The sequence below is a fragment of the Nothobranchius furzeri genome, chromosome 13 (genome assembly GCF_043380555.1).
Source record: "Nothobranchius furzeri strain GRZ-AD chromosome 13, NfurGRZ-RIMD1, whole genome shotgun sequence".
In the NCBI taxonomy this organism is placed as follows: Eukaryota; Metazoa; Chordata; class Actinopteri; order Cyprinodontiformes; family Nothobranchiidae; genus Nothobranchius; species Nothobranchius furzeri.
The window spans coordinates 53,811,540-53,832,471 of record NC_091753.1 but is presented as its reverse complement, the minus strand read 5'-3'; the positions used below and the strand labels follow the sequence as shown (position 1 = coordinate 53,832,471).

General features: G+C 43.8%; 1 protein-coding gene across 10 annotated transcripts in view; it reads right to left on the bottom strand.

The window, feature by feature from the left end:
* robo2 (roundabout, axon guidance receptor, homolog 2 (Drosophila)) overlaps positions 1-20,932 on the bottom strand; it is a 422,481-nt gene that overhangs the window by 53,495 nt on the left and 348,054 nt on the right. For all 10 annotated transcript variants that reach the window (XM_015951000.3, XM_054742448.2, XM_054742452.2 and 7 more), the window contains exons 7-12: positions 20,740-20,864; positions 11,364-11,535; positions 7,218-7,423; positions 5,761-5,842; positions 5,512-5,677; positions 4,202-4,368 (exon numbers count right to left, since the gene is read on the bottom strand). In XM_015951000.3, coding sequence (XP_015806486.1) covers positions 4,202-4,368; positions 5,512-5,677; positions 5,761-5,842; positions 7,218-7,423; positions 11,364-11,535; positions 20,740-20,864 — 918 coding nt within the window. The remainder of the gene's footprint in view (positions 1-4,201; positions 4,369-5,511; positions 5,678-5,760; positions 5,843-7,217; positions 7,424-11,363; positions 11,536-20,739; positions 20,865-20,932) is intronic.

The window sequence follows — 20,932 nt, the reverse complement described above, 5'->3', positions numbered from 1 at the left end:
GATCATTCCGCAGCGAGTTGGCGCTGCTTTTCGCTGCAAAATGCAGCGAGGCTGATGATCGGTGAAACACTGATCTTATTAAATGATAGGAAAAAATGAGTTTTTACAGAACTACATAATCTTTTTTTCTCCCCCATGTCCTGTCTGGCTGTGAAGCAAACAGAATTAATGGTCTGAATGCTGGTGACAAGCCTTACAGATTTACTCTCAGGTGGAGCATCAACGCTTCTTTTTTTAATGTCACGCCTGATACTTAAAACTTTGTTATTGTTTTTTTGAATGCTTGTAATTCCAACCAGATACGGAGACAGAGGTGAAAAAGAAAGGAAGAGACAAGGGGGGAGGGGGGGTGGGGGGTCCACAAAAATAAACAATCAATGATGAACAAGAGTCTGCTTCTAGACCTGCAGAAAAGGGACACACAATATAACAGGAGCAAGCTATCACTGCGTCAACCTGATGAGGAAATATAAAATCAACATTGTTTTACTGAACAATCACACAATAATAAATCACAGTGCATTTAGTGCCAACCACAGCCACAACATGTGTTGAACGTGCCTAAGTCCATACTTATGAGAGCACCATTCAATTCAATTCAATTCAATTCAAAAATACTTTATTAATCCCAGAGCAAAATTGATTGCTGTAGCAGCTCTGAATATTAATAATAATCAAGTCATCAAAGAGTTGTTGTATATTACAATGGCTGTTGGCAGGAAGGATCTCCAGTAGCGGTCAGTGTTGCAGCAAAACTGAAGAAGCCTCTGACTGAAGACACTCTTCCGTTGTCGGACAGTCTTGTGAAGAGAATGCTCAGGGTTGTCCATCATTTTCTTGATTCTCTGGAGAATCCTTCTTTGCATGATCTCCTCCAGCGGTTCCACAGTCGTCCCCAGAACAGAACCAGCCTTTGTTATTAGGCTGTTGAGCCTTTTCAGGTCCCTGCTTCTGATGCTGCTACCCCAACAGACGATGGCTGAAGAGATTACACTCTCAACAACTGACTTGTAGAAGACCTGCAGCATCTTGCTACAGACACTGAAGGACCTAAGTGTCCTCAAGAAGTGCAGTCTGCGGTGTCCATTCTTGTAAACAGCTTCGCTGTTATTTCTCCAGACCAGTCTGTTGTCCAGGTGAACTCCAAGGTATTTGTATTCCTCAACCACCTCCACTTCTTCTCCCGTGATGGAAACAGTGTTTGACTCCACCCTGTTTCTTCTGAAGTCTAAAATCATCTCCTTTGTTTTGTTCACGTTCAAGGTCAGATGATTGTTTCCACACCATGCCACAAAGCGCTCCACCAGCTCTCTGTACTCAGCTTCCTGTCCATCTCTGATACACCCGACAACTGCAGAGTCATCTGAGTATTTCTGTAGATGACAGGTCTCTGACTTGTACTGGAAGTCTGAGGTGTACAGGGTGAAAAGGAATGGTGAGAGTACAGTCCCTTGTAGTGCTCCAATGTTACTGATTGCCTGGTTTGATGTGCAGCTCTTCAGCCTCACAAACTGTGGTCTGTTTGTCAGGTGATCTTTAATCCAGGCGATAGTTGAGGCCCCCACCTGTGTCTTCTGGAGTTTCTGGCAAAGTAGATCAGGCTGGATTGTGTAAAATGCACTGGAGAAATCAAAGAACATGACCCTCACAGTGCTGCCTGCTTTGTCCAGATGACAGTGGGTTGGTTGAAGCAGATGGATGATGGCATCTTCAAGTCCAACTCCATGGTGATAAGCAAACTGCAGCGGGTCCTGATATGTCCTAGTTTGCTTATTCAGGTGGACCAACAGGAGTCTCTCCAGGACCTTCATGATGTGGGATGTCAGGGCAACCGGCCTGTAGTCGTCATTGACTGATGGGCGAGTTTTCTTTGGAACTGGAACAAGGCAGGATGTCTTCCACAGGACTGGAACCTTCTCCTGGGCCAGGCTGAGGTTGAAGAGGTACTGCAGAATCCCACAGAGCTGCTCTGCACAGACCTTCAGTACCCTGGGGCTGACACCATCTGGACATGCAGCCTTGTTCCTGTTCAGTCTCTCCAGCTGCTTCTTCACCTGACTTCTAGAGACAGATTGGTGGGAGGGGGAGATAACTGGGGCAGCAGCATCTCCTGACTTGGTTGAAGACAGATTTATAGAACCAGAAGAGTCCATGACTGCGTTAGAGGACAAAAGAGCTGGCGTGTGACAGGAAAATGTTGGATCAGAGGAGGATGGGATGTCTGATTGGCTGGGGACAGGCGAGGAGGATGCTGGGTTTGTTCCTGAACTGAACCTATTGACGAACTTGTTCAGTTTATTGGCTGTGTCCAGGCTGCCATCTGTGCAATCCTTCCTCTGCTTGAAGCCTGTGATCTTCTTCATCCCTGACCAGACATCTCTGATATTGTTCCTCTGTAGTTTGTTCTCCAGCTTCTTCCTGTATGCCTCCTTGCTGTCTCTGATCTTGATCTTCAGTTGGTTCTGTATACTCCTCAATAATTCCCTGTCTCCCTCCTTGAAGGCTCTTTTTTTCTCATTTAGCAGATTCTTCGGTTCACTGGTGATCCAGGGTTTGTTATTAGCGAAACATCTCACTGTTCTGGTGGGTATGATGTTGTCCACACAGAAGTTTATATAGTCAGTGACACATCCAGTCATGGCATTGATGTCCTCTTCATATCCTTGGCAGAGAGTCATCCAATCTATGGCTTCAAAACAACCCTGCAGGGCTTCTTCAGCATCCTGTGGCTATTTTCTCACAGTTCTTCTTGTCACAGGTTGCCTCCGAACAAGTGGTTTGAATTCTAAGCAGAGAAGAACAAGATTGTGACCTGATTGTCCCAGAGAAGGTCTTGTTTTGGACATGTATGCATTCTTTACATTTGCATAACACAAATCCAATGTCTTGTTTTCTCTGGTGGAGCAGCTAACAAACTGTTGAAATGTTGGAATTATAGCAAGGCATGATTAAAATCACCAGATATAGCCACAAATGCATTGGGGGTGCTGGGTTTGTAGCTTTGCGACAACAGAACTGATGACATCACATGCATTTTCAGCAATGGCTGCAGGTGGAATATAAACGGTTGCCAAGACAACACTGGTGAACTCTCTTGGCAAATAATATGGGTGACAACTTACTGTCAAGAGTTCAACATCTGGGCTGCAGAGATGACATTTCACTGAAACATGACATGGATGGCACCATCTGTTGTTGACATGCACTGCCACTCCACCTCCTTTTCTTTTCCCGTTCCTCTTGAGATCTCTGTCTGCTTGTATAGTCAGGAATCCTGGCAGAGAGACGCTGGAATCGGGGATATGGTCCTGCAGCCACGTCTCAGTGAAACACATAACACTGCACTGCCAATACTCTGGCTGAGTCATTGAAAGGGCTTGGAGTTCATCTATCTTGCTGGCCAGTGATTTCACATTGCCCATTATAATCAGTGGAAGAGATGGTTTGAATTTCCTCTTTCTCTGTCTCGTTTTGCTCCTTCTCTGCATCCACGCTTCTTTCGTTTTAGCTCATTTGGAATTTGTGGCTTCAGTTGAGGTATTATTTCAGCTTTTCCAATGTTAATCAGCTGCTCCCGATTGTAAACCAGCTTGTTGCCATGGTTACGCATCATAACAAATGCTCAAAAAGTGAAAAAAGTGGAAAAAATAGCAGTAAAAATCCTCAAAGCTTCACAGCACCAGAAACAGAAAAGTTAAAGGTGCCAAAAAATACAGTTTTTCTTAAGACGCTAGAAGCAAAAAAAATCCAAAAAAGGCAAAACTTACATGTAGTTAACAGAGCTACTCCAACATGCAGCCCCCCAGAGCAGCACGGAAATTAGAAAGCGAATGTGAGCACCTGTGTGCGTACACAAGCTTGTATATGTAAGGTTTCTCTACAGGAGCGTCCAATAGTGAGTGTGAGGGGCCACAGATCTGCCCCCCAAAGATGCGTAGGAGATGGAAGGAGCTCTAAGGTCCCAGAGATCCAGGAGCTGCCCCAGAGCGCAGGGACCCCAGGGAGACTGCGACCAGAATAGCCCCCGCCTCCCTCAAGAGGAGCAGAGGATCGCCCCCGGGGGCCACAACCAGCAGAGTCCCGGGGGATTTCAATGGCAAGCCCAAAGGCCCGCCCGCAGCCTCCCGCCCCCAAGCCTTCCGGGCCCAGAACCCAGCAACTCGGGACCCGAAACTACATAATCAATACTCATGAAAAGTACCTTGTGTTCTGACTGGCTCAGACATTGGGCTTGGATCACTCAGGCCCTGGACGTTGACGGCTCGAACCATGAACAGGTAGATGGTGTTGGGACGAAGACCTTTGACGGTGAACTGAGTGGTTTTGATGTGATCGGCGACAGTTTGCCAGCTGTTGCTCACCGACTGACTGTAAACAGAGAAGTTTTATGTTTTCATAACGTTTTCCACTAGTAAGTTCCCATGACACACCCTTTTAGTACTGGTCGTCTTTAAGCCAGTATCTCACTGGGCTGTGACTACAGGTAACTAGTTGAAGATGCAACATTGTGTGGAAAATATGCAGATTATCAACAGAAATTAATGAGTTGGTGCGTACAACAGCTCTGCGAGCGACTTCACAAGACATTTGGGGCATTTGACACCATGCAACTGGTTATGCTAATGTTTAAGTTGTATTTTAATCTCAATCTCATGTTAAAGGTCCCATTACAATTTTTTCAATAATTCTGTTGTTGTCTCTAGTATGAATGAATGGCTTGTGATTTACTTTCTGTGAAAAAATAAAAAAAAGCACTGGCGCTCCTGTTTCAGGAGGCAGACGTTAGTCGGAGACTCTTCTACTGCCGTCGTTCGCTCCACTTTCCTGGATTAAAAAAAACTAGATTGGTGTTTTTTCTCCACAAATAGCACAAGCCCGAAGGCACAAACGTGCTCCAACATGTTATGGAGTTGCTAATGCTAATGGTTAGCGCTCCACTTCCAGTGGGTGGTTGCAAACCAGAGTGGGCAGGACCATGAATGCTAAATTTCTCTGACACAGAAGAGACTGGCTTTTTCTGACCTGATGATTCCCTGTCTATTTCCTTTTTGCAGCTAATGAAGGTGATGGAGGTCAGCATCGTATTTAGAATAAGTATTACAAGGTTTCTCTGTAAAAAAGAGTTTAAAAGAAAAAACTTTTGCTTTTCACCAAAAAGCCCTTATTTGGCGGGAGGGGTGGGGTTTGGCCTCTAAGGCTTTCCCAGGTTGTCTCAATTTCTTGCACCTCTTACTCGATGAAACTAAGTCGAGAGGCTGGGAAAGGCTCGAGCTGACACCCAATCCTGATGACGTTGGGATTATATTGTAGAAACATTTTCCTTGATAAATGTTTGAGTGTTCAGAGAATTCCAGTGTTTCAAGAGTAAGGAGCAACCTCCCACACAAGGAAATCAGTCGCCCTTGCAAATATTTAAAGCCATATAAATAAAATTGGTTGAGTAGAATCTCAGTGAGGAAGTGGCTCTAGCTAAATGATGCTACTACCTAACCATGATTGCCGTCAACAAACCTGAATGCTTCAATGACGTAAGAAGCAACAGGTGATGCTCCAGTCATTCCAGTCTGCCAGGACAAGGACACGCTGTTCTTGGTGACATCAGTGACTTGAGGCTTGGACGGTGGACCTGGAAGCTCATTCTCATCAAAGTTCTTTGCAACTATCCCTCCTTGTGATTCTGCGTGAAGGAAGAGAAGGAATCAAAATAAAGGTGGTTTCTGCAAGACTGCTAACAGATAAAACAACTTTTCTCTGACTAACCTTTGACTTCTAAGAAGGCACTCCATGATGTTTCTCCACTTGAGCTGGTGGCCACACATGTGTAGATCCCAGAGTCAGAAAGCTGGTGTTGAGTAGAAAACACAAGAGTCCATAAATGGAAAATAAGACGACATCAAGGCTTTTAGCATGAGGACCCCTTCAGTAACACATCCACTGAGTGATGGGAGGAGATGGTGCTAGCCCTCTGCTGGACAAACGCTGTCATCCGTGAGTCCCTCAAAGTGCTGACGCTAATTTCTTAATGAATTCCATTTCCTACTCACCACCCTTCCATCAGTCTTCCTCTCCCCCTCCTAGCTTCCCCACTGTCCCGCCGACCGCAACAAAACCAGGCTAATTAATTTAGGGTGGGCTGCTAGAACTCCTGGACCGATGACAGCTGGCTTGTCTCTCCATCTCTCTTAGGAACTTTAGTTGTTTGTTGGGTTTTGTCCCTGCGCCTTCCTTCCATTTATTAAATAACATGTCAGGAATCTGCAGCTTTGTCAAGTGTAATAGGTATTCCACTGAGGCCCACTGAGTGGGGAAAGGAAGACATGTGCCCCTTAAATTTAATCTACTCCAAACGTGCACACACGTGTGTGTGTGTGGGTGTATATCAGTAAGTGAATATATATCCTTTCCAACAGCTGGAGTCCATCCATCCATTCACAGCTGAGCCCAGTTGGAGCTGCCATGCCACTAAGTGATGCTATCAAACACTTCTGGTTAAAATAAAAAATCAATGCAGGCTTTTCATCTTTTATATCCTTAGTGTAGCTTTCATTAAAGGTGTGGAACACTGAAAACCCATTTTTTAAAATTATTATTCCTAATTATAATCGGCGACTGAGTTTTTCATGCAGGCTGAACATGAAAATAGTCTCCTATACCTATCTCCTGCATTAGCTTCTGATAGAAAACAGACAGTAAAACTCTACCCTCTGTGCAAAGACCTAGTTTGGATGTCATACAGACGTGGTCTGTTTCCAGGGTAGGATTAGAAAAGCCTGACAGATCTACGTCACACTGTCACTGTTTAACATTCATGACTCGCGACGAGGAAGGCTGTTGCTGGTTTAGCATCCAAGAAACAGCTGAGAACGTCTTAGCTAGTAGAAGCTAAACGTTAGCATTAGCAACTCCACCACACAGCAGAACTCCTCCAGACTTGTGTTTTTTCTGGAGACTCCAAATCCTGAAGTCTGAAGCTCAACTCTGATGTGGCTCATTTCTACTTCCAAAAACTGGCGCACCAGAGCTTTGTTTCCCCAGAGTACAGTTTATAATACATTTATTCCTTCTGGAGACCACTGCAAATGTACTGATTAAATGAGTGATCCACACCTTTAACTTTTGGAGCAATGCCATTATATGAATTGAAATATCTTAAATAAAGAGGTCAATTTTAAGGTTGTTTTGGTTAAAAGCACAAAAAAACACCTAAAATGTTTCACCTTGATATTTTTGATTTGCAAGCTGCCCAGCTCCTGCAGGGACATCCGGGAATCTTTTCCCAGCAGACTGACGCCGTCCTTCAGCCAGCTGACGGACGGGATGGGGTCTCCAGCTGCCTGGCACTTCAGCAGGGCCACACCATCCGCCCCGAGCGTCTGGTTGGAGGGGCCTTGGCGAATAATGGGTGGAGGTCTGTCTGTGAGCACTGGAACATGAAGACGGATACACTAACCTGTTATCTGTTTCCAGGGGAATAACAGATTTCACAAAGCACATCTAACTATAAAGCAAACTGAGTCAGAGCATTCATCATGAAACACAGCGGGAAGAAAGTGGGCATCCATCATAAAGTCAACCATTTTTATCTGCACGTCGTTAAAATGCGCCACAGAACAGTGAGCGTATCACGCATTTCCTGGAATTATGGAAAACAGCTGAGTGGAGATTTCTGGTTTTATTGATGTGGCGGAGGAATGGCACGGCTTCCTGCTGCCGCCCGGCTAGCCTTATTTTTACACACTACCAGGACTCTGTGGCGGTGAGACCGTAGCCTGTTGACTCAGTGCGGTTCAGAATCACTCTGTGCTAGACGGGGCACAATAAAAGTGGTTCTTAAATACTGAACACTACTGTAACCGCTCTGCCGCTACATCAAATGAAGAGCTCAGCTTTAGCCGTGAGTTTCTTTCATTTGCTCTAATGTGTCAAAGAGAGAGGAACCAAAACGCCTTTGGGTTGCTTGAGAAATAAAGGTGATCTCCAAGAGATTTAACGGTTTATAATTTAGAGTTGAATAATGTGGAGTCCCGCTGGCATCACAAAACCTACATTAATTAGAAAGTATGGATTAATGATGTCAGACCTGCGGGGGCTAATTACCGAGGCTACCTCAGTAACCTTTCAACACATTATCACACCCTTGCTTCCAACCCCTATTTTCTCTTTCACACTTACATCTGACAAAAGGAAGTGATTCAAAGTGATTCACTTTGGAGGTGTAATGGTCACCGTTACCTCGGAGTCAAACATTAGAGGGAAACCGTACAGAAGCTGATAAACCACAGGCCGAACGGAGCGTGTTGGAACTCGTTTTTAATCCTCGCTGAGCTGAAAATAAGAACTGATGTAATTAAAGGTGCAATATGTAAGAATAAAGTAAGAATTTAAAAGTGAAATACTCACAAAACAGTCTAATGTCATGTTGGAAGGAAGGTTATTGTAACCCACATCAGAATTGTGGTTTGTGCTGCGGCATAAGGTTGGAAGTGTAATTTTCCCTCCCCGCCACTAGGAGGCGAGTATACCTTGAGATGACTTCCTGTTAGTCAACATTTCCTGTTGTGAAAGCCGTTACTCACGAGGCAACCGCCGCCAGATTAGCTGAAAGATCCTGGATCTGAATTTTGTGAAATACGGCCGTGGGAAGCTGCGTCAGCCGGGCGAGCTATCTCACCACGAGCTCCGATTGGTTTTTTGACCAGGACCGGATCATTTGAGATCTGAACCTTGTGGGTTCAGTGGCGAGCCAATTCCAAGAGAGTGACTGTAGACGGACCAGAGTACAGTGTGGCCAGCCGTGGGATCCATCTTCAGCGAACCCTAGGACTATCACTACATCCCTTGACACAGATAAGACTGACACTTTAAAAAATCTACCCAGGTAGTGTTAGAACCACTGGACAGAAACACACATACACAAAAGAAACTCTAATTTCTCTTTCCAAAGAGAAGTGGACTGAGCAACAGGAGTGGAAGCACTTTAATTCAAACTCTTTGGAGAATTTCCTCAAAGAAGGTGTTGGTTTTGGTTTTATTTTGAGTCCTTTAATGTGCGTTTGTGCACTGTAGGAAGCCGGCTTTGGACAGGCAGGGTTTGTAAACTTTACAACTTTTCAATACACTTTCTATTTAAATCATATCTTATCTGTCATTGTGTGGTTCCTTCTCTGCTGATCCTTTCAAGGCTCCATAATCTTACCTAGAACTTTCTGATACTGGTCCAAAGTTGTCAAGACAATAGTTCAATACCTATTTCATATTATTTAATTGTAATACCTGTTACATTATAGTGAAACAGTTTTTCTACTTACAAAATAAACAAAGGAGGGGCGTAGCTACTGTTCACCGTCAGTGAGTGTGAGGTTGCTGTGACTCCTGTGAGCTCATAGCCTGGTGAACCAGACCAAATTCTTGCTTTGCAAAGTTTGGTCTAGGAACGCTCCACTGACAGCATTCTGGCTGGCCAATCACAGCTCTCTAGAGGGGTTTCAAACACATAAAGAGCTGTGATTGGTCCATATGGTGGGCCAATTATAGTGCTCTATCTGCTTAGTGAACAAATCACAGAGCTTTATTCGCTTTGTGGGCCAATCAGGGCACTCTATATGCCTGGTGGGTGGGATGATGCAACAGAGTGAAACAAGATGGTGACAGCTCGTTTGAAACGGCTTTTACATCAATTTGACTATTAGAACTTGGGCTTCATCAGAATCAGGAGCAGATAGATGTATTTAAGTGCTTTTTTTTTAAGAAAAAAAAAGATGTGTTTTCTCCTTCTTCAACTGCGGACCGCCTCATTTACCAATAACTGTGGCGGTGAGTATGTCACATTCATTGTCCAGCAGCATGCGGAGATCATTAGAAAGACAACGGTAGAACCCGCCCCACAACCGAGAGCCGTCAATGGAGCGATGCCAGACTAAATAATACGTTTATTTAGTCTGGCTTGCCAGGCTAGTGAGCTCACACAGCAGCACCGACATTTGTAATCTGACACCAGCCGGCAAAAATCTCCAGTTGTTTAAAGAACCAAAGCCGGTAAACAGGAGCGACCCAAAAGTTATTTCTTTTACCCCTAAGAAGCCACGGGATCTTTTTGTTTTGCTCTATCAAGAAAAAGTCATTTTTATTTCGGCCCTACACGTTGCACCTTTAAAAAAACACAAAAGCAGGAAAGCGAATGGCATTTAAAGCACAGCTGGTAGCTGAGCTGTGGTTTGAATCATTTCTAAAAGATGTAAAAATGCCTTTCACATCAAAATCTACAAATGTGTATTTAAAAGAATTACAATGCTCCGTGAAATATTTAATCTCTGTAATGCTTGTTATTATTATTATTATTGCTATTATTAGGAGCGGACTGTAAGCAGGTGTGAGGCTGCAGCAGTAGATGCAACGCCTGCAGAGGCGCACAGCTTTGACAGGACAGTTGATGCGTCGGACTGATGCCCGTGACGCGGGAGTGACAAAAGGGAGGAGGTGAAGCTCAGCTTGGCCTTGGGTCTCTAGATCAGGAATTTTTCATTACAGATATCCTTGAACTCCACAGACTGCTGGCGGGACTCGGGGCAGTAAATCACTCAGAGACGGCAGCAGGTGTGGCCGTGACCTTTCCCTGACCCTCGCCTGCTCGGTCCTCCTTTTGCTCATTTTCTTTCAAACCTGCCTGTAGCACATTGTTGTTGGATATTTTCCATTAAATGCACCATTGGAATGGAAAAGAAAGAAAAAAAAGAATAAAAACATTAAACTAAATGAAATATTTACCTTTTAACATTCAAATCAGGCTTTTACGCTTGTTTGGAAATTAATTACATATTCACAGTTTCCTAATCAATCAGATCAGACAGAAATGTCCCAGGATTTTGGTTTTTAGCCAATAGGTGCTCTTTAGATAGCCGTCTATCTCAGCCTCACACCAGCTGAGCTGATTATACGCTCCTACTTCAAGGTGGACCACATAATTCATCCCACTGAAGGCTATTGTCACTCACTCACCTCATCTATCTGTCTCTCTGTCCTTTGCTCCTTTCCCTCAAACACATTTTTTGTGCCGATCATTAAACTTGAAGGAACTCAAGGGCAAAGCTTTATTTCCTCACCAAAGGGAAAACAGGAACACTTTAATTAAACTGCCAGATTAAAAGAGGAAAAAAAAAACTCGAGCAAAAAAATGAGAAATTAAAGGTCATCCGTTCTTTATAGAAGCTAGAATTATTTTTGGATAAATAAAATTCCCAACTTTTGTATTTTCAAAGGTGTCGACAATCCAACTAAAGCTGAACAAGTCAAAGTAAAAGCCCAGGCCAGCAGCACGCAGCATCAAGGGACCCCACCAGCTTCCCTGCGTTTGTGTGTTCCCTCACCATCCGTGACCTCCAGCTGAGCCTTAGCGAGGATGCTGCCGGCTACCGTCAGGGCCTGGCAGATGTAGTAGCCGGCGTCGCCTCGCTGCACGGAGGAGACGGTGAGGTCTCCGCTGGGCGACACCGAGAAGCGGCTGTTGGGCTGCTGGGGTTGGTTTGGAAAGAGCAAATTCTGAAGGAACAAAAAGAAAATTAGTGGGACCATGAATCCAGAACAATCCGGGCTGATTACGAAATCATCTAACTCCCAAAACTCCCGCGTGCTTACACGAACCACGCGAGCACGAGCCACCGCGTTTAAAACCGGGATTTGTTTACTCTAAAGTCAAATCTGCTCATACGGCAAAAGAGACTAGACCGAACAAAACGAGCATTTATTACTTCGTTTTACCACATAAGTCCGATTTTAGATTGCTCATTAAACAGATTCTCAGCACAAACTCAGTTTATTCTGTCATTTTCCTTTTAAAGAGCAAGTCACCCCCAAATCAACTTTTTTTGCTGATAAACTGCATAAATGCGTGCCTAATCGTGTTGCAGACACGTGTCGTCAATAATATGGTACTTCAGTGCATCTTAGTTAAAATTTAAATATTCTGCCTAAAACTGGCAGTGTTGTGCCGTCGTCAGGTAAAAACTCTGCACTGCATTTGAATTTAAATCTGCCACCACTATTGGCTAAGAGGTATGCTATGATGTATACTGGTCCTTATGATGTCACAATGTCATTGTGAGCCTGTGTGTGTGTGTATTGGTTTGCGGCTCCGCCCTCTCGGTCTGCAAGGCAACAGCATGTGTTGCATTTTTCAAACATGAAGAGGGAATGAAGTAAGTTTCTTGTAGGGGGTGACTTGCTCTTTAATAACTGTTGTTATTAAACAGTCCCCATGAGGGACTTCCAGGCTCGACTGAGATGCTGTTTCTTCTCTGACCGCGTCGTTTTGGTGGAAACGTCTTTCCCCAGAAAGACTTCAACACTCTTAGCTCAACAGAAACTGCAGCGCCTTTGTGAAAAAACACTTCATCATCATCAAACCTCCTCAACATTGATGAAATGACTTTTCCTTTGGTCCTTTTCCCTGAATATTAAAAAAAAACCTTCTTGTTTTTCTCCATATCTTTTATATCCGAACCAAACTTGCATTTTTCCAAAGTGATTTTTTAAAATCACCACTAACGTCTTCTCCTTTGGTCAGAACGGTTTTTGTTTGCATCTCTTTAGGCCTCCTGCTCTGTTTGTTCTTGTTCCAAACTTCAGACAGCTGCCTGGGATCAGCTAATCTCTTTTCCCATCATCTGTACTGAATTACCTCCTTGAGGATGTTTTATTTGACTTTTCACCGTTTTTCCTGACAGCTTGTTTGTTAGGAGCACGTTTCCTGTCATGCACTCACCTGCAGCATCTGCTTCGTTTGACTCGTCGGTTTCATCTTTTCTGCTTTTGTGAGATTTGATGAGAATACAAACAAAAAAAAAAAAGCAAACTTTTTTGGTTTTAAAATATATTTAAAAGCCATAATTGAACTGCTTTTCATCAGATTTGGAAGTTCTCCTTAAACTCTAAGAGTTTATTGAACAGGAGAAACGATGACACGTTCTTTGTCGGGGATTGAAAACATAATCCTGTTGAACTCGGCGAGGATAAAGACAGAGAAGTACTTCAGACAGAACTCAGGACTGCTCAAAGTGTTGAAACCTTTTATAAATATTCTATTTGCTTACATTCTGAGTGTTTGATCATACCATGCCAACTTTATCTCTATAGCACAAAGACACAGCGTGAGAGCTGACCAGAGTGCTGAACAGGCAGGATCAATTAAAACAAAAGTAAAAACAATAAGAAGATAAAACACAACAATTAAAACTATAAAATCATAATACGATAACACGAATCCCCGTCTAAGAGCCAAGTCATAAAAGTAGGTTTTTAAACGAGATTTAAAAACAGGCAGAGAGGATGCCATCCTAACTGTAATGGGCAATGAGTTCCAGAGCATGGGGGCAGCACGGACCAACACACGTTCACCTCGTGATTTGTAGGCCATCCGGGGAATGCAAAGCAGTAGACGGTCAGCTGACCTGAACATACGAGTAGGTACATAGGGAGTCAGCAGCTCGGACAGATGAGGAGGAGCTAGGTCGTGTAGGGCTTTAAAAACAAATATCAATATCTTAAAATGCACACAAAATGTGATGGGGAGCTAGTGAAGATGTTCCAGGACTGGTGTAGTATGGCTATGTCGACCCATCGTCGTCATCTTCCTCCGCTTATCCGGGTCCGGGTCGCGGGGGCAGCATCCCAACTAGGGAGCTCCAGACCGTCCTCTCCCTGGCCTTCTCCACCAGCTCCTCCGGCAGGACCCCAAGGCGTTCCCGGACCAGATTGGAGATGTAACCTCTTCAACGTGTCCTGGGTCGACCCGGAGGCCTCCTGCCGGCAGGACATGCCCAAAACACTAGGGCTGGGGGTAAATGATCATTTTTAAAACGATTATTCTGCCGATTATTTTATCGAATAGTCGACTATTCTAATGACTATTTAGACAATTAATCTAGCGATTATTTTTCTAATGCACAATTAACAAAAACCAGAAAATCTCAAATAAATTCCTCAAAAAATTGATAAATTGTTACTGTAAGAGAATAAACACTACAGGCCTTCCATTTTGTATAACACTGCTTTTATTGTGTTGGTTGGTTATGTTCTGGTGACGTGTAGAACTTGGGAGAGCAGGCTGCTGCCTGAGAGGTGGCTGGAGATGGAGTGTCTCCAAGCTGCTTTGTTTTGGTCACTTATGTGTGTGAGGTGAGTGGTGTTACGACCCTTCCTGGGGAGTTTGGCTCGTGTGCAATAAGGAAGGGACAATAACAGGATTTAAAAGTTAAAATGATGATCAGGTTTATTTACTACAAAAACACATAAATCTTTCCATCCACAGGTTGGGAATAATAAAACTAATTCTGCCTGTGGGGAATTAAAACAAAAATACAAATAAGTAGGGATGTCCCACTGGTCAAAGATTACAGGGTTCTGGACCAAAATAAGGATCTCCAAAGGTCCAAACTCTAAACTGGGTGGTTAAACCAAACTCAAGGTGATATTTTAAACTAAACCGAAAACCCACAACACTCTAAATGTAATAAAAGGGAGATCTACACCACAAAAAAGATGAACTCTAAACCAAAACGTAACAGCTGAAGCAACGCAAGAAGCTGTTAGCGAAAATGCTAACAGTAGCTTTACCAACGTTAAGTTCAAGTTACCAAGTTTAAATAAACCAAAAACACCCAGCAGCAAACAGACCAGCACGGAGGAGAGACTGCTACCACCAAAACAGCTCTCCTAATGTCTGAAAGAAGCTCCTTTATGAAGGGAGAAACGCTCCCGGTGATTTTCGTCGGATTGGGACGTAGATCGACCGGTAAATCGAGAGCCTGGCTTTCTGGCTCAGCTCCCTCTTCACCACGACAGATCGGCTTAGTAGGGTTGTCACGGTAACCGGTATAGCGGTAAACCCCGGTAAAAAAGTTGACAATAAAAATAACCGTCCAGTTTTTAAAAAACTAAATTATCTCGGTGGGTTTACCGTGGCCGCGGTTTCGGCGCGATGACCCTTACCAGCCACCGTCGCTTCAGCTGAAGTTCCCGCGGCGCGCACACACACTTTTTAGTTTGCAATGGCACCAAAACTTTGAAGCTGAAATAATGGCCGAAGGAGGAGACGGCAGCGCCCAGGACATCCATCAGCCGTCAAAGAAGACTAAATCGGAAGTATGGGCATATTTTGGATTTCTGAAAAACACTGAGGGACAGTTAATAGAAGACGGCTATCCCGTTTGCAGAACGTGCAGGAAACAAGTGTCTGCAGAAGGCAGCAACACTTCAAATCTCATGGCACATCTGCGTGACGATCACCCACGTCTCTACAGCCAGTGCAAGGTAAGTTAACATTAGCATTTTAGCTGAAATGCATGACGCGAGGACTTTTGGTTGAGGGAGAATGCAACGAGTCACTACATACTGCAGCCGCAGCGTCCTCTGCCAGCATTTAAACCGTGTCACGGACACCCTGTTGCTGGATGAAGCATCTTATTTGTTGATGATGAAGAGAAATATACAGTTAGTTCCTTGTCATGGATTTGTTTACTTATTCAATGCCATTTATACTTGAACATTTGGATTTGATTACATAGTGTAGTAGTTATTTTAGTAATTTGTTTAAAGTGGCTATTTATTTTAAATACATATTTTTTAAGGTTGACTTGTACAGTGCTCAAGTCAAGTGTGGACTGGAGTTTTAGATTTTCATTTTGATAATGAAGAAAACAAGTATATGAGAAAACAAGTGGTGTTTATTTGATTTGTTTACATATTGTTTATGTTTCGAATGTTTGGATTTGTATAATTTAAACCTGCACTGACTACTGTAACATGTTCCAGAAAAAGAAGCTATTTGTTCCTTTACTTGTGAAAAGTTGCACTTTTGCTAAGGCTTTGTGTTATTTTAGGTTTAATAAACACTGTTAAACCTTTTCTAAACTATTTCAGTTTGTGTAGAACAGGACTATCAATGCTTTCTGAACATATGCAACACCGTTTAAAAAATACCGCGATAATACCGAAAACCGTGATAATTGTGGTCACAATAACCGTGAGGTTAAATTTTCATACCGTGACAACCCTATGGCTTAGCGTCCGCATCACTGCAGACGCCGAACCAATCCGCCTGTCGATCTCCCGATCCCTCCTACCCTCACTCGTGAACAAGACCCCGCGATACTTAAACTCCTCCACTTGAGGTAGGACCTCTCTTCCGACCCGGAGCTGGCAAGCCACCCTTTTCCGGTCGAGAACCATGGTCTCAGATTTGGAGGTGCTGATCCTCATCCCATGTCGACTCGTGTTTGTTAAATCATGAGTCATGTATTCATTTTTGTTAAGATTACCAAAGTAAAAGTATCAAATAAAGAGATTTAATTATACCCAACCGCATCAACGCAACTAATCACGCTGTTTGTTTGAATTAGCGTTCGTGTATCTGCATCTCTTGACAGCTGAGGACATTATTGTCCTCCAGTGTGAAGGAAAAACTCCTTTGTGTCATTAAATTACCTCAATTAACAACCCATAATATTCTCACCTACCAAATAGTTTCATATCTCTCACACAAAGAGAGCCTTGAGAAACAGAAGGTAAAGATGTGTGACTGCTTGTGTCGCATTTTTGTGGTGCATTCGGCTCAGAAACCTCATCTTAATAACAGCATAACACACACACGCGCGTGCGCACACACGCACGCACGCACGCACACACACGAGCGTTATTCTGAATGAACACGTTAGCATGTCGGTACTTCTGCAAACACTTACAGAATAACACTTTTATAATTGTTGGCCTCCGGGCAAAGACTGAGCACACACACGTGTGTGTGTGTGTGTGTGTGTGTGTGTGTGTGTGTGTGTGTGTTTGTTTCAGCTCCAGAGCTGAGTCATATCTTTAGCACATCTACAAGCCCCAACAGGTTCCTAATTGGCCCAGTTGCAGGCTGTAGAGTTGCCATCCAGGTATTTGAATCAGGGTATCTGCTTTAGCGAGGGATACGATCGCTCTTATCAGTTCAGGGTCACAAAAAGAAAACGATTAGCACTTTAGAGGAGTCGTTGCTGTTTGGCAGCTCTTTGGGAACAAAGGTGTGTCTTTGTGTCTTTGGTAAAGATACTGAGGATAGATTTCTGTGTGTGTGTGTGTGTGTGTGTGTGTGTGTGTGTGTGTGTGTGTGTGTATGTGTGTGTGTGTGTGTGTGTGTGAGGAGCAGCACCATACAGCTGGGGAAATCCAAACAAAACACTGACTGCTGATTACACAAGGCGCCTATTTTACTGAAAGGTTCAGAAAAGGACGACGTTCCACGTCTCATTCGAGGAGTTTCATCAGCTCAAAATGAAAAGCGCTGAATCCCAAGTTCTCGAACCGTCGTGAGTGTTTTGTTAAACCTCTCTCCAGAGAGTCAAGCCCTGAGAATTGCTGAAAACTGTCTAAAGATTGGATTCAGAGCTGCACTGTAGGTGTTAGAGAGTTGAAACTAAATACCTCCTATTACACTATTAAACACCCCCCTCATCCTTAACCGACACAGACGTGTCACACACAGAAGCAACTTTATGTGCTTTCCAGGAGCAAGAACAGCGAGAACAGAAAACATTAAAATCAATGTAAAAACACCCCAGCCGATGTTAAAATCAAATTGAAACGACACACAAATTAATTTAGATGCAGGAATCAGATGAAAGGCAAAGGGTGGCAAATACAAAGCAGAAGATGCCGCATAAGAACATTCATTCAAAGGCTGATGAATACATGAAGGTTTTCCATTTTGATGTAAACGTTACAAGAGTCGGGGCACATTTGATGTCTTAAGCCGGGCGTACACTGTGCGACTTTTTCACTCGCAGCGTTCAGCTTCAGCTCAAACTGTACGACTTCCTCGCAGAGCAGATCTCACGAGTCATGTGCTCACACCGCACGACCCAGTTCTCGCATGCGATCTGACCGCTCACACTGTACGTCTGGTAGCAACACGTCGGCCCTAAAAATATGCTAAAAATAGCAGTTTTTACTCAACACGTTAGACTTTTTGGTCTTGTTTTGCCTGTTGTCCTTCGGGAGTGCTGCAGGAGGACACACAGGGGTTTATGGGGGTTGGATGAGGAAAACGAAATAAAGAAAGTAAATCTGTGTTTTGTGATCAGTTTAATTTGACATGAACACGACAAACACGCTTTCTTGACAATCTTTGTGAGTAAAAAAACGTGTAGAAACAAAAACGAACAGCGTGTGTTATTAGGGAAATAGCGAGCGGCGTTGATGCAGGATTGCGCATGCGCCGTGAGCAGTTCTGATACTTTTTGGGTCGCAGCTGCTCGCAGCGCCGCTTCAACAGTGCGATACCCTCACGAGGGACGAGCGAAATTTTAAACACTCCAGAAGTCCGTGCGACCTCACGACTGCTGATCGGCAGCTGGTCACGTGGTGTTAATCGCCTCTCGTAACCCCCTGTACACTACACGACGCTCGGCGCAAAACTCGCCCCGATGTCGTGGATTCTTACACGACTGGAAAATCGGCTCAAAAAAGTGAAAAAGTCGCACAGTGTCCGCCCGGCTTTAAGGAAGCTGATCCCATCGGTGTGTAGCATAGCAGCTAAATGCACCTTCACCCTGTTTGCTTCTCCCAGCTGACCATTTCCTAAGGATCTCACAGCCCTGCTGGGCGTAGATTCAGGATGGAAATCCAACATGTATTTGTTTTGTCCCCCTGCCATTGAATGATTTATAAACTAGTAAAACTACTTAGAAATTAACTCTGTAGATTAGCCGTAACCAGTGTAGAGATTTAAGAACAGGAGTGATGTGCTCGGCTGACTTGGTTCTTGTTAAGACCCTAGCGGCAGCATTCTGAATGAGCTGCAGTTGCTTCACGGCTTTTTTTTTTGGGAAGACCAGTCAAAAGACCACTGCAATGGTCCAGCCTGCTGGAGATGAACGCATGAATGAGTTTCTCTAGGTCCCGTCTGGCCATGAGACCTCTGAGTCGTGCTGTTTGATGGAGATGATAAAACGCTGACCTGGATCTTAATGTGACCAGTGAAGCTCAGGTCTGAATTAATTATGACACCAAGATTTCTAACCTGATGTGAGGGTTGAGAATTCTCATTCGCTGCCAGCGTTTCTCACCGTTTTTACAGTTATTTTAAGAGTCACAGAACGTTACGTGCTAGGATGATGCAAGTGGTGCTCGCTGCAGAACCACAAAGGCGGAGCTGCACCAGAGTCAGCCCCGCCCATTCCATCAGAGTCAGTCCAATTCCTTCCAGTCGTCAGACTTGATAGCATTCTGGAACCATAGAGGGTGTTATAGCTAACATCATCTAAAATGCAAGATTGAGGACGGAGTTGAGAAGTTAATTGAACAGTTTTTGTTAAGTTTCCATATAATTAAAAATCTAACTTTTGGAACTTTTTACCATGTTATATTGTCGTTTCCTCATAAGAAACACGCCAAAGCCATTTTTGGCCTCATTCATGCATTTCCCTCCCATCTCAGCTTCTATTTGGTCTCCTCCCCCGAAGCGGGTCTGGTCTTGGTTCTCAAATCTGGATATTCTGTGAATTTTCTGACAAATTATTTCTGAAATGACTTCTACTGAGACACCGGCGGAAAAACCATACATCCCATCTCCAAAGACACACTGGATGGCACAATTACATGTAACGCCACTTGTTTTTTTACCGGATGTAGTGGTGAAGTGGTTGTGTAACCCTTTTTCTTCTTTTCTAGCTACACTTGCCAGTACTATGTTTACAACAATTTATAGGTATACTATTTACAATATGACTAATGTGTTTTAATTTTAAATTTATTCGTTTAGCCAGTGTGAGTCCCTTTGTGAGCAGAGTTTCAACTAAAATGCTGTTTAGGAACGACCAAATTCAAATAACTTTTAAAGACATAAATATTTTGCTGAAAATAAACATTGCAACTAAAATATAAACAAATTAAATGTTTCAGCTGGCTAAATAGATTGCTGCCGACCCCACCGAGAGTCGAACCAGCATCAGCAGAGGGGAAAGCAAAACTTAAGTCAGAAAATCTTGCCATTGGACTACCAGAACCCATTAAATAGCTTTAAATGCTGTTGTACGCCGGTTTTGTTGGAGCGGCTGTGGGCAGATATTCGCTAAAAGAAACATTTTCATTTTGGGAAACATTCAGGCTTTGTCATGTAGCAAGTTACATTTATCTTGTTTAATTGGAGCACAGAACATAGCATTAACAGTTGTAAATTAATAACAGCCGTAATTCATGTGGGTCCGGTTAGTTTGCGATAAAGTTGAAAAACAAAAACAGAAGAAGTCAGTGGGCTAGGCTGAGTTTGCGTGAATGTGTGGGGCTGACTCTGGTGCAGCTCCACCTTTGTAGTTCTGCAGCGAGCACCCTCTTGGATGATGTCGACGCCAAAACAACCAAAACAACCAAAACAAAGCGGAGACTCACCTCTTGCATCAGGAAGAATCTGCGCGTTTCGGGCGTTATCCGTTCTTTCATAATCCGTTGTTGAACTGTGATCGGCAGAAGCTTTTCCGGTTCGCGCCTCACTTTTTTTTTACAGCAGCGGACCAAAACGATCTCCTAACACATGGATGTTCTGCTTCCTGATCACGTGACGTGTGACGTACACGGATGAAGATCAGCTTTAGAGCTGAGATGTTTGTTCTCACGGTGCGGGGGCTCGTTCCGACGCCCACACAGTAAAAACATGTGAACGAGTTAAGAAAATAAATAATTCTTTCACAGACTTTCAAGATAAAGTCTCACCTGATTTCCCTCCTTCTGCCAGAAAACAGCAGGCTGAGGATTTCCTTTGGCTTCACACGGGAAGGTGGCAGTACGACCCTGCGACACGATTTGATCCCTCGGACGGATGACAAACTGAGGTGGAGCTGAAGTAAAAAAACAACAACAAAGAAACAGTGTTAGAAAGAAGGCGAGTGCCACGCAATCATGGCCA